We start from the raw sequence: 12,246 nt of genomic DNA on the forward strand, positions 1-12,246 counted from the left end.
AGGGAACACAAGCAGGGGGAGTCGGAGAGGGAGAAGCAGGCTCCCCGCGGAGCAGGGAGCCCAATGTGGGGCTCGATCCCAGGGCTCTGGGATCATGACCTGAGCCGAAGGCAGACGCTGAATGACTGAGCCACCCAGGCGCCCCTGTGTCCCCCATTTCTTCACAGTGAGAGATGAACTCAAGGAAGAGGTGATCAGAAAGCTTGTGGCAAGGGGGTGGGGGGAGGGGACCGAGCATATCCTACGAGGAGATGACTGAGAAAGGGTGGGTGTGTGGCTAAGGCCTGGAAGCTTCCTCAGACTGGAGTCACTGGAGTTTTTCAATTACACAATTAAAGGCAGCTGACAGGGAAGCATATTCGCAGGTGAAAAACACGGGCAGGGGTACTTACTTGCAAATGGCAAGCAAACATTCTTCTATGGTGTCCCTCTGAGCTTTGGTGAGGGACCGTCCCTTGGAAAGCCTGTATATTGTCTGTAGTGTAGAATCGATCAGAGACGTGTAGTGTTCTGTTCCGGCAAAGAGAGGGGCGCATCTTGTGAGGAGCGGGAGCACGGCAGAACATAAATACCTATTCAGGGCAAGTGCTACCTCTGTGGTGCTCAGGGAAACCTAGGAAAGGGGATTGGGACTCTGGTTAATCTCCCCGGGAAAGACAGAGCAAAGCTTACCCCGAGCACGGAGCTCCTGTCTAGCAGGTGGGAAAGCTTACACGCAACAGTGTCTCACAGCAACAGAGTGCACAACTTTCTACCTTGTCAGCAGACCCACTTCTCTTCTGCATTTTCAGTGAGAAAATACAAAGTCAGGTTAAAAGAAAAGAAAAAAACCGAAGGAACGCAAAGGCCGGCTGGCCCTAACTCATTCCAAATGATCCACAACCATCTGTTTCCCTCAAAGAGAGATTCTAAAACCTATTAACATCAGCTGATGATCGGTCTAACCCAACGTTCTTCGTGTTTGCAAAGGCCAGCTAACAAGCTACTATGTCATTCTTCTGCTTGAGCTCTCTTTTCTCACCTAATGGAGACTCACAAGTTCTCTCTTGTGATTTTGAGATTAGTAAGTGGCTATTGGACAAGCAAGCCATCAAACTACTGGTTTTGTGACATTTTATAGACAGAAAGTGGAGCTCTGACCCCCATCACTTAAATTATAAGCATTGTGAGCCATTCACGATCTAATAAATGGCATGGGGTGGAAGTCACTAAAGGGAACCTAACTTTGCATGGGAAAAGGGTACACGGAATAGAAACTTAGGACCCGCTCTAAAATTCTGCTGTCATTATCACTCACAGTGTTCTTTCTCATTCATTTAGACAGGCTAGACACAAGGAATGCCCACTTAGTGACACTTTGTCAAAGCATTCTTAGCTACCATTTTGGAAAACTGAAGAACTTCAAAAGAAACCTTGAGATCCACAAAGATGAAATCTTCTCATTATATCCTGTGATTATCACAGCCGTTAGATCTGTAACACATTTTCTATAACTTATGACGTGATAAACTGTTTTGAACTGTACACATTTCCGGGTATTCCTATTAATTTTCAAAAGTTTGTCTTTGAGAAAAGATTCACTAATCAGACTGAAAAGAAAGAGCAAATCTTTCACATTTATCATTTTGACAGAGTTGTCACAATGGGGAAGGACAGAGTTTTGATTCCAGTGGCTTAAAAGTTTTCAAAAGAGAATGCATGTACTAAGGAACTGAATGTTTAACTTCTTGTGCTGCAGATGGTACTTAGACAAGCATGTGATTTGAACACCAAATGGTAGAACAGCATTTTGCCATTTATTTGATCTACAAAAAAATCAAATGATCTGATCAGGAACCTTGAGAATGTCTCACAAGTTAAAACAATTACTTTTTTAAATTAAGGAATTTATAGAAAAACTCAAAACAAAAGTAGCTGTGGAACCATTGTTTTAATTATCCAAAAGGACCATATGCCCCTGACACTTTCATGGATGTACCATTTCTTATCCCCATGCCACAGATAGGAATGGAGCTCCCATTCAGACTGGGGCTTGGATTGCTTTCCCATTGCTGGGTGATCCCATACATCTGTGAGTAACCCATTCAAATCGAATCCATGCCAATTAAGGTACGGGCTGGCAGACCACCCATTACAGAGCTCAGACTTCTGTCTCTGTTGGACACTAGGTGGAGCCTTGAGAGACTTTATGACTGATTAAGAAGACATGTTTCTTCTGGCTCTTTAAAAGTAACCCTACACTGGCAAGATGTTTTTAGACTTATGCTGATTGAATTATTCTTTTCTCCTTGGACCCAGGACTCCTGGTGTACTGTTCCTGACTTGGGGCATTATGCATCTACACTTTATAACTCCTGGGGCCTCCGGTCTCGATGTCTATTGATGTTGGATTCTTTACCCTTGACTTTCGAACTTGGGTTTGCCCTTGACCTCTGGTCTTGACCTTGTCATGCCCAATACCCCATAATTGCTTGACTTGGAGACTATCTTTCCTGATGGGCAGTGCATGAAACTTAAGGAAGGAGAGTGAGAAGAGTATTTCCAGCCTATAATTCTGCCAACCAGACTTTTTCATAAGCAATAAGCCCTGGTTCTCAACTGAGGAAGACACTGTCCCCAAGAGGACATTTGATGATATCTAGAATTGGTTTTATAGGTGGTACTACTGATATCTAGTGGGTACAGGCCAGGGATGGTGCTAAATATCTTACAATGCACAGGATGTGCCCCCACAACAGATAGTGCCAAGAAACTTGCAACAGAAGAACCTGAATTGAATATTTGAGGTTAAGTTTACCTACATTTAAGTCTCTGGCACAACAAATTAGCATCTTCCATTTCTTGGTGCCTCTGTTTTCTCACCCTTTAAAGCAGCCTGCTAACACGTAATCAGTAAATAGAAAACATTCACTTTGAAATCCATGTCACCAATGTACAATGATGGGAAAAATATTTTTTCTTATTTTAGCCACTTACCGTATCTAGAGAGGCAGAGGCTCTTAAGTCGGGTAAAAATCCAACCTCTAGCAAGTGGAGCAGAAAAGTTTGATCCTTAATGCCATAAACACGATCCAAGAACAGCACCATGGGTGCCTTGTGGTCAGGGCAGAAGTTGGCTGCCATATCTGGCTCGCTAACGGACCCATCTGAAAGACCCAAAGACAACGTCATGTCCCCTTTTCTATCTCCACAGTCTCAAAGGCAACACAGAGCGCGTCTGTCTACGCTTTGTTATCCTAACAAGCAATAGGAATACAATATTGTGCTGAAGCCAGCTGATACCGACTTGGGAAAGCTGGTTGTTTACACTCCGGAATTTTTTGAACCAGTTGTTAGACATACTCATTATTAAAAACTAAGATTTACAATTAAGTAAATTATATTTAGGAAGGTGACAAATACTCAAAACTCGTCACCTCCTAATGATCTCACTATAAACTATACTCTTGAGGTTATTTACATTTATTTTACTTGCATGTTGGAAATACAATACAATGGTGGGCCATGTGTATTCTCTTTCCAACTCCATGGCTCAGTGACACATATTGATAGCTTGCACTGGACCATGGTTAGAGGACTTACACCTCAGAAATGGGCAAATGTCAGGCATCGGGGCTTGAGTTTTCGCTTTGTTGACTGAAGACACAAGAAAGGAAGGGAGAAAATGTAAGGTAGATTAAATTTAAGAGTGTGTCTTTTCTGTAGCCATTGTATCATAAATAGCACAAAACTGAGGAAATATCCTCTTAGTATTTGGAAACTATTATCTGATTTAGGTGAAATTGAGAACAGATCATCCAGTAATTCTAATCTTATTTTGATAAAAAAAAAGCTCAGAGATGAAGTGAGGAATACCATGAAGAAAATAAAAACTGCTTGACTTGGAGAATAAAGACAGGAGTTTGAAAGAGGACACAAAAGAAAAACAGTCTTCCTCCTAATATTATGTTAACATCAAAAACGAGGAAAAAGAGCCCCTAAAGGATCAAGCTAAGGCAGAGCATATTTACATACGGTACTTCAGAAGTTACCCTAATAGCCCCGAAGGTTTAGTGCTAACCAGCCCAGAGCCTCATTCAGCCCAGGGATCAGGGCAGGGCAGAGGACGAAAGCAAGAAGGGAAGGGACCTTCCTAACAGGAAGCCGCTTGCCTCTCCTGGACACCAGGGGGAGCCGGATCTGAACGGTGGAGAGCTGAATTCATCTTTCCCACATACCTTGTGCTCTGAGGAACATTATTTTTTTTTAATTTTTAATTTTATTCATTTATTCATTTATTTTAAGGAGGTTCCAATGCAGGGCTTGAACTCAACAAGCCTCAAATTAAGACCTGAGCTGAGATCAAGAGTTGGGACACCCAAATGACTAAGCCACCCAAGTGCCCCTGAGAAGCATTATTTTTATAAGATGTTTTGTGCTCAAAAAGTTTGGGAAATAGTAAGTTCAACATTTATTTTATCATATCTTTTTTCAAAGGCTCTATAATCTTAATGTAATTCATGATAAATGTGTTATTTTTGAGACTGATGTCACCAAGATGGAGGAGTAGGAGACCCCAGCCTTTGTCTCCCACAAAAATCAACAATTAGACAGCTATCCATGAACAAAAACACCACTGGGAGAGGTCAGGATTCTACTTGAGAAACTTGAGCAACACAGTAGAACAAAAACCCCAAGAATACACAAAAAGGTAAAGATGCATTTCGCTGGCCTCATCCCAGGCTGGCACTGTTCAGAGCCAAGTGGAAGCTCCTCAGCTAGAAAGAGTTCGGTGTACTGGGAAGGGAGAACTGGGTGAACAATCACCTCCTCCAGACTTTCGGGGCACTACATAAAGGACAGCTGTTCAGGTTCACCCCTCCTAGAGACCAGTGAAGCAGAGATGTCTCAGAACAAGAAAGAAGGGCAGGGGCTACCCACATCAACCATGCAGTGGGAGTCGCTGTGTTTTCAGTGACCGGCTCTGAACAGGACCCCAGCTCTCACTATGGGAGAACCCAACATCCAGCATAGCCACCGTGAAACCCTGGCAGATTTCCCAGGTTTTGTGTGTGCAGATGCCCAGCCACCTGGGTCTCTTCCCACTCCCATCTCCCTCACTGCCAGAACCCAGGATCTGTACTGGCAAGTAGTCCTGGGCTCTGCAGCTGTGTGAGTTCAAGATGTCAGCTAGACTCTTGCAGCTGCTTCCCAGCACTGGGTGTGCCCTTGGGAAGACTTCCATCACTGGCCTCTATTTTTAAAAAAAATTTTTTTTTTTTAAGATTTTTTTAAATTTATTTATTTGAGACAGAGAGAATGAGAGAGAGAGAGCACATGAGAGGGGGGAGGGTCAGAGGCAGAAGCAGGCTCCCTGCCGAGCAGGGAGCCCGATGCGGGACTCAATCCAGGGACTCCAGGATCATGACCTGAGCCGAAGGCAGTCACTTAACCAACTGAGCCACCCAGGCACCCCACTGGCCTCTATTGCCATGCACACACCTGGGCTGAGATCCTGCAGCCATGGGAGTGCATGCTGACATACAGGGCCCTCCAGCTGCTTGTGGGCCCAGCCCTGACCTTGCCTCTGGTCAGTGGCCTGCACTGCTGGGCTCCTCTGTAGCTAGCATCTGCAACTATGAACTTGCATCCCACTGGCCCGAGTCTTGTCACTGGCTTCCACTGCTGTGCACTCATTGTGAGACCCTGCAGCCACAGGCAGGCATGCTAATAGCCAGGGTCCATGTAGGTGCTAGTGAACCCATATAGTTCTCCCTGATCCTTGCTGCTGGCCCTGGCTCCTGCCACTCCATGTGTGTCTGCAATTGGCTTACGCCACTCCATAGGCACCTGCAGCTGGTCCCTGTGGCGGAATGTGTACACACCCCCAGCTCCAGCTACCACCACTGCCTGACCTCATTCCTAGTTGTTAGATGTGGACTTATTGCTGAGGACCCCAACAGCCCTTGCAGCTCCCGAGGATTCCCAGCAGCACTTGCCAAGGACACATAATTATCAATGTGGTGGACCCCAGTGGCCTGAGCTGCCAAGACATCACGCCCCCACCCCCAGACACGAAGCCAACACCCAGCCCTGTACTTGGTGCCCTGTCCCACTAGACCTGGGGTCACAGCACGCTCTAACATGCCCTCACCTACAGGTGCAGTTCTTTCCTTATCAAAGTCAGTCCATTAAGTCTGGAAGAGGTGACTGCTTCTTCCTGTGTGCAGGGATCTATGTGAGGCTATAGGTACCACAAAGAAGGGAAACAGGACACCACAAAAGGAACACAGAAACCTTCTAGTAATTTGACTCCAAAGCAATGGAGATACATGAATTACCTGACAAAGAATTCAAAATAATTATTCTCAAGATGCTCAGAGAGCTACAAGAGAACATAGGAAAGCAATTAAATGAAATCAGGAAAATACAAGAAGAAAATGAAGTAGAAAACATAAAAAAACAAATATAAATTTTGCAGCTGAAGAATACAATGACTGACAAATGATGAGAGACGATGGACTCTGAAGAACAAACTGAGGGTTCTAGAGGGGAGGGGGGTGGGAGGATGGGTTAGCCTGGTGATGGGTATTGAGGAGGGCACGTTCGGCATGGAGCACTGGGTGTTATGCACAAACAATGAATCATGGAACACTACATCTAAAGCTAATGATGTAATGTATGGTGATTAACATAACAATTAAAAAAAAAGAATACAATGACTGAATGAACGAATTCATTGTTCTGAGCACTTCAACACCACACTGGACCAAGCAGAAGGATCAGTGAGCTCAAGAAAAGATCATTTGACATTATCCAGTAAGAGGAACAAAAAGAAAAAAAGAATGAAAAGGAATGAAGAAAGCCTATGGGATTTATGGGACACCATTAAGAGAAACAATCTACACATCATTGGAGTCCCACAAGGAAGAGAGGGAAAAGTAGAAAACTTATTTAAATATTGTTGAGAACTTCCCAAAACTGAGGAGATCTTTAACATCCAAGTTCATGAAGCTAGTAGGTCATCCCCAAACCTACAGAATGGGAGAAAATATTTACTAACCATGCATATGACTAGGAGTTAATGTCCAAAATATAAAAGGAACTCATACAACTCAAAAGCAAAAGACCCCAAATAAGCCTACTAAAAAGGTGCAGAAGACATAAATAGACATTTTTCCAAAGAAGACATCCAGATGGCCAAGAGACACATGAAAAGATGCTCAACATCACTCATCATCAGGGAAATACAAATCAAAACCACAATGAGATACCACCTCACACCTGTCAGAATGGCTAGTATCAAAAAGACAAGGAATAGTAGATGCTGGCAAGGATGTGGAGGAAAGGGACCCCTTGTCACTGTTGGTAGAAACAGAAATTGGTGCAGGTGCTATGGAAAACAGTATGAAGATTCCTCAAAAAAATAAAAACTAGAACTGCCATATGATCCAGCAATTCCACTTCTGGGTATACACCCATAGGAAATGAAATCACTACCTCAAAGAGATACCCACACCCATATGTTCACTGCAACATTATTCACAAGAGCCAAGACATGGACACAGTCTGAGTGTCTGTTGATGGATGAATGGATAAAGAAAATGTGAACGAACACACACACACACACAGAGGAATATTATTCAGCCATAAGAGCGAAGGAAATCTTGCCATTTGCAATAATATGGATGGACCTTGAGGACATTACGCTAAGTGAAGTAAGTCAGAGAAAGACAAATACTGTATGGTCTCACTCATATGTATAATCTAAAAACACTGAAATTATAGAAATACAGAGTAGATTGCTGGTTACCAGGGGTTGGGGGAAGTGGGAGAAATGGGCAGATGCTGGTCAAAGGGTACAAACTTTCAATTAAAAGATGAGTGAGTCCGGGGCGCCTGGGTGGCTCAGTCGTTAAGCGTCTGCCTTTGGCTCAGGTCATGGTCCCAGGGTCCTGGGATCGAGTCCCACATCGGGCTCCCTGCTCAGCGGGAAGCCTGCTTCTTGCTCTCCCACTCCCCCTGCTTGTGTTCCTGCTCTCGCTATCTCTCTCTCTGTCAAATAAATAAATAAAATCTTTAAAAAAAAAAAAAAAAAAGATGAGTAAGTCCGGGGACATAATGTACAGCATGGCGACCACAGTTAACAGTATTGTATCCTTGGAAGTTTCTGTTAAAGAGCTGAAATGTTCTCAATATAACAACAAAAAAGGTAATTACATAATGTCACAGATGTGTTAACTAAATTTATTGTGGTAAACATTTGCTACACACACACACACGTATAAAATCATCACACTGTACACCTTAAACATACATGTTATATATCAATTGTATCTCAATAAAGCTGGAAAAAATGTGATACACTCCAAAGCCTTTCCCAAACTTACTTGACTCCAAACTTCTCAACACATACATCAATTAGTATTTTCTACAAAAACGTTCGCTGGAACACCCAGTTTGGGAAACACCATAACAGTCAGACTCATGTTGTCTTTTCAATTCCTCCACCTGCCAGGAAGAACCTGCCTGTATAGCAGGGGGAGGGAACGGGAGAAATGGAATGCTTTGGGAAAAGATTAAGTTTTGCAAAGCTAACACTGATTGATGCCAAATCAATCATCCAAGTAGCACTGGGATGGGGGGAGATATCTTTATATCCATGGCCAGGAGGTCCATGGGACTGTGGCAGAAGGGAGCCTAAGTCAGGCCCTATCCATCTGCTGCCCCACCTGGCTGCACAATCTGGGGACACTGAGGCAAAGGAGAAGGAGGACTGAGGTGAGAGCTTTCATTTGTCCCATTCCATCAGCCTCCTTCAGAGGGTTAGAGTGTTCAGAGGACTGTGAGGTCTAGAATGGCCCTATCCACCGGGTGTAGGGTGCAGGGGCCTTGGACACAGGGAAGCAGAGGAGAGAGCAGCCAGCCGGAGCCAGGAGGAAAGAACTCCTCACTGCCAGAAAAAGAGCAAGACCTTCCCCAGTGCTGCCTGCCCTGCAAGTGGGAGCCTGGCAGGACTCAGCCTTCGGCTGCTTCTCTTACCTTTGTTCAGGGAGGGCACCTTCAAGGGGATGCTGATGATCCCGACCAGGTCCTCTGTGGGGACGAGGGAGCGCAGAATTGACCTGATCCGGATGGCTTCCCCCTTTCCTGTCTGGATAAGCTGCAACGCAGGGTTGGAGAATGAGATTAAGGAGGCTCCCATACCTCTTCCCCACCCCATGTCCAAACCACCGGCAGTGACATTGTTCTTAAGGCCGGGTATGCTTCTATACTTCCCTAACTGCCACAGACGTTTAGGGTTATGGGGCAAAAGGGGAGATTTCTCTCGATTTTCCACAAGAGGTGCTACTGAGGGAATAACCCTGACCGAGGAGGTCATTTGATTCCTTTGCTGGGATTACAATGGTCAGGCGGTTATGGGATCAAGTCTCTGCAGTAAATGCGGGGGCTGCTGGGGTTTCTCAGAGTCACTGCAATCCTGGGAGCTCTCCGGGGCCATGACGGAGGTGTTGACACTGTGGCCACAATTCTCAACTTTAGAATTCAGTGAAACATAGAAATGACTGATGAATTTCATTTCCTAAAAGTCTGATTAATGCTTGGGCTGGGGGTGGAATTTCGAGGACGTCATGGAGGATGTGAGCGTCTCAGTGGAGTTATCCTGAGATGGATAACCTGATGCATTCAACCAGGAAGGGGCCAACCAGCCTGTGCAGGGGCACATCCTCGGGAACATGGGGGCAGCAGGTACACTTCTGGGCACAGGCTCTCAGCTGAGAACTGAACTGTTACGAGGTCAGGATGGAATATGCCCTGGTCAGCTGGATGGTGTGCTGGAAGATGGCTCTTGGAGGCCCCAGGGGAAAACTGCCTATGCGCTCACCCTAGCTGCCACCTCTCATTCCTGTGGGTATAAGGGAGGCTGTCAGTGATGATGGCATCTACCCTCCCACCACCACTTACAGAGTAGGGGCCCAAGGGAGGGGTGCTGGGAAGGGGTATGTGTCAAGTGCTGAAGCAGAGGGGCAGGAAGGAAGGAAGCACCTCCTTCACAGATGGGGCTCTAATGGCTTAGGGGTCTCATGAGGGTGTCTTCCTGAGAATAAGCCAACTGTGTCACCTGCTTTCTGAAGTGATGACAGGTGATCCGGGGAGCTGACACCTGCCCCATCCTGTTCCCAGACTGCAGAACACCCTAGTATTTCCCTTGCTTCCTTTCAAGCTTCCTTTATTTGTTTAAAGGTGTAGAAATGTAAAGATGGGCCTTGTGGATAAGGTTGGTTTATCACATAGTAGGAACCAGAATCTTCAGTTAAGAATTCTGATCAGGTGGGCGCCTGGGTGGCTCAGTTGGTTAAGCGACTGCCTTCGGCTCAGGTCATGATCCTGGAGTCCCGGGATCGAGTCCCGCATCGGGCTCCCTGCTCGGCGGGGGGTCTGCTTCTCCCTCTGCCCTCCCCTCTCTTGTGCTCTCTCTCTCTCATTCTCTCTCTCAAATAAATAAAATCTTAAAAAAAAAAAAAAGAATTCTGGTCAGGCTCCCCTATTAAGATTTAGACTTTCTTCTATCCACAGTACTTTTAACATAGATTCTTCCATATTGTAATAGTCTCCCTAAACACATGAGATTAAGGAGGCTAGACTGGGCTAGATTGTGTTTTAGGCAAGCCCATGACCTACTGGAAGAAAGTTAAGAGTGGATGCTGTAGTGCAGTGTTCTAACCCATAGGTCATGACCAATTAGTGGGTGTAAAATCAAATTAGTGGGTTGTGACTTGCATTAAAAAGCAAAGTATATTAGTATAGACTAGCAAATATTAGAGTGAGGTGTCTGTAGTAAGGGTAAATTTTGCTTCTGGAATATATGTATACTAGGTAGCAATGGAAATTATTATTTCTTACTATACCTAAAACAATTTTTTTCATTAAGAACTTTGAAAGCCACTACTTGAATGGGTTCTTTCATTAGTACTTAAAAAAATACAACATATCCACTGTTAACTTGTCAATGACCAAATACACAATCTCATCAATACCAGATACCACTGTTTATATCAACCCAATCTGCACTGCAAGCACTTTTTGGGGGATACCTTGGAATAATCCAAATGCAGTGAGCAGGGCAGAAAGAGGCAGGCAGGCACCAGAGCCTCGAATGAGCAAATCAAACAGTTCTTTTAAAGAATTACCTAGTACATTTTGTAATTAATAATTTTTAAATCTTTTCTATTTTGATATAAAAAGCAACTATTTCCTCCCTCACTTATGACATGAGGCCTTCTGTGAAATAAGGTCACTCTCTCTCTGCCCCGAGCATAGGTGAAAAAGGGAAGAGGAAGAACACAACTTTTTAGGTTAAAACTGGGGGCCTGAGAAGGCATCCCATAAACATCGAACCATCTTTTTCCAGATGCCCGCAGAGCTTATCTCCGGAAAATAATCAAACGTGAACCGTGGGAAGAGACTGCCTTTCTGGTGTCTCACACCATGGGCATTGGGAAAAGAGGATTTTCCATGTGGAGTGTCCCAATGGCCACAGTCAAGAATCAAGTTGGTCACATTCTGACCATATTGAAGGATATGGAAACATAATTTTTAGGGGCTTCTGAAACAGAATATGTGGGGGATGTGCCCAGCTAGCACCACAGAGAAATCACACACACAGGGATTTGCTCAGGAGTCATTCCTTTAGAAGGCTGCAGAATCGGCTACAAGAGATGGAAACGACTTTTGATGTTAGCTGGAAGGAACTGAGAGAAAGGGGTGTTAGCAAATGCCAGAGACTGAAGAAGAAATTACATTCAGGGACTCTCCAGCGCTCTTCACTCAAGCCCCTCAAAGTTGCCCTCTGGGAACTCACGTGCATTTCAGGTGCACAGCGGCCCAGGAGATCTATAAGAGCTGAATAAAAAGACATAATTGCGTTGCCCATGTGCACGATCTCTTCATCTTCACTGTCCTCCAAGCTGCGGAGAGAGAACCAACATGGGGGAGGTGTGAGGAAGGCTGGCAGGTGTGGCCATGTTGTTAGACATGAGCTGCTTGACCTGGAAACACTCTGCTCATCCTGAGCATCACACATCCTTTCCCCGGGACACCTTCTCTCCCAACAAGGTGGTTTTGCTCAGTAAGCTCAAAGGACCCAAATATTTGTCCGTGGAATTCCTATGATCCCCTGAACTTTAAGGCCTAAGTACTGCCATGAGCTGATCTTGCAGACCATACATACCCATGGAGTGGCGCAGTAATCCCCAAAGCTCCTAC

General features: G+C 44.9%; 1 protein-coding gene across 1 annotated transcript in view; it reads right to left on the reverse strand.

Annotated features, from left to right (window-relative positions):
• The window catches only part of RYR3 (ryanodine receptor 3), a 354,804-nt gene that overhangs the window by 107,126 nt on the left and 235,432 nt on the right, over positions 1-12,246 (reverse strand). The window contains exons 46-49 of the mRNA XM_021695474.2: positions 11,843-11,948; positions 9,022-9,142; positions 2,977-3,146; positions 393-613 (exon numbers count right to left, since the gene is read on the reverse strand). Coding sequence (XP_021551149.1) covers positions 393-613; positions 2,977-3,146; positions 9,022-9,142; positions 11,843-11,948 — 618 coding nt within the window. The remainder of the gene's footprint in view (positions 1-392; positions 614-2,976; positions 3,147-9,021; positions 9,143-11,842; positions 11,949-12,246) is intronic.

Source organism: Neomonachus schauinslandi, chromosome 9 (assembly GCF_002201575.2).
Source record: "Neomonachus schauinslandi chromosome 9, ASM220157v2, whole genome shotgun sequence".
Taxonomy (NCBI): Eukaryota; Metazoa; Chordata; class Mammalia; order Carnivora; family Phocidae; genus Neomonachus; species Neomonachus schauinslandi.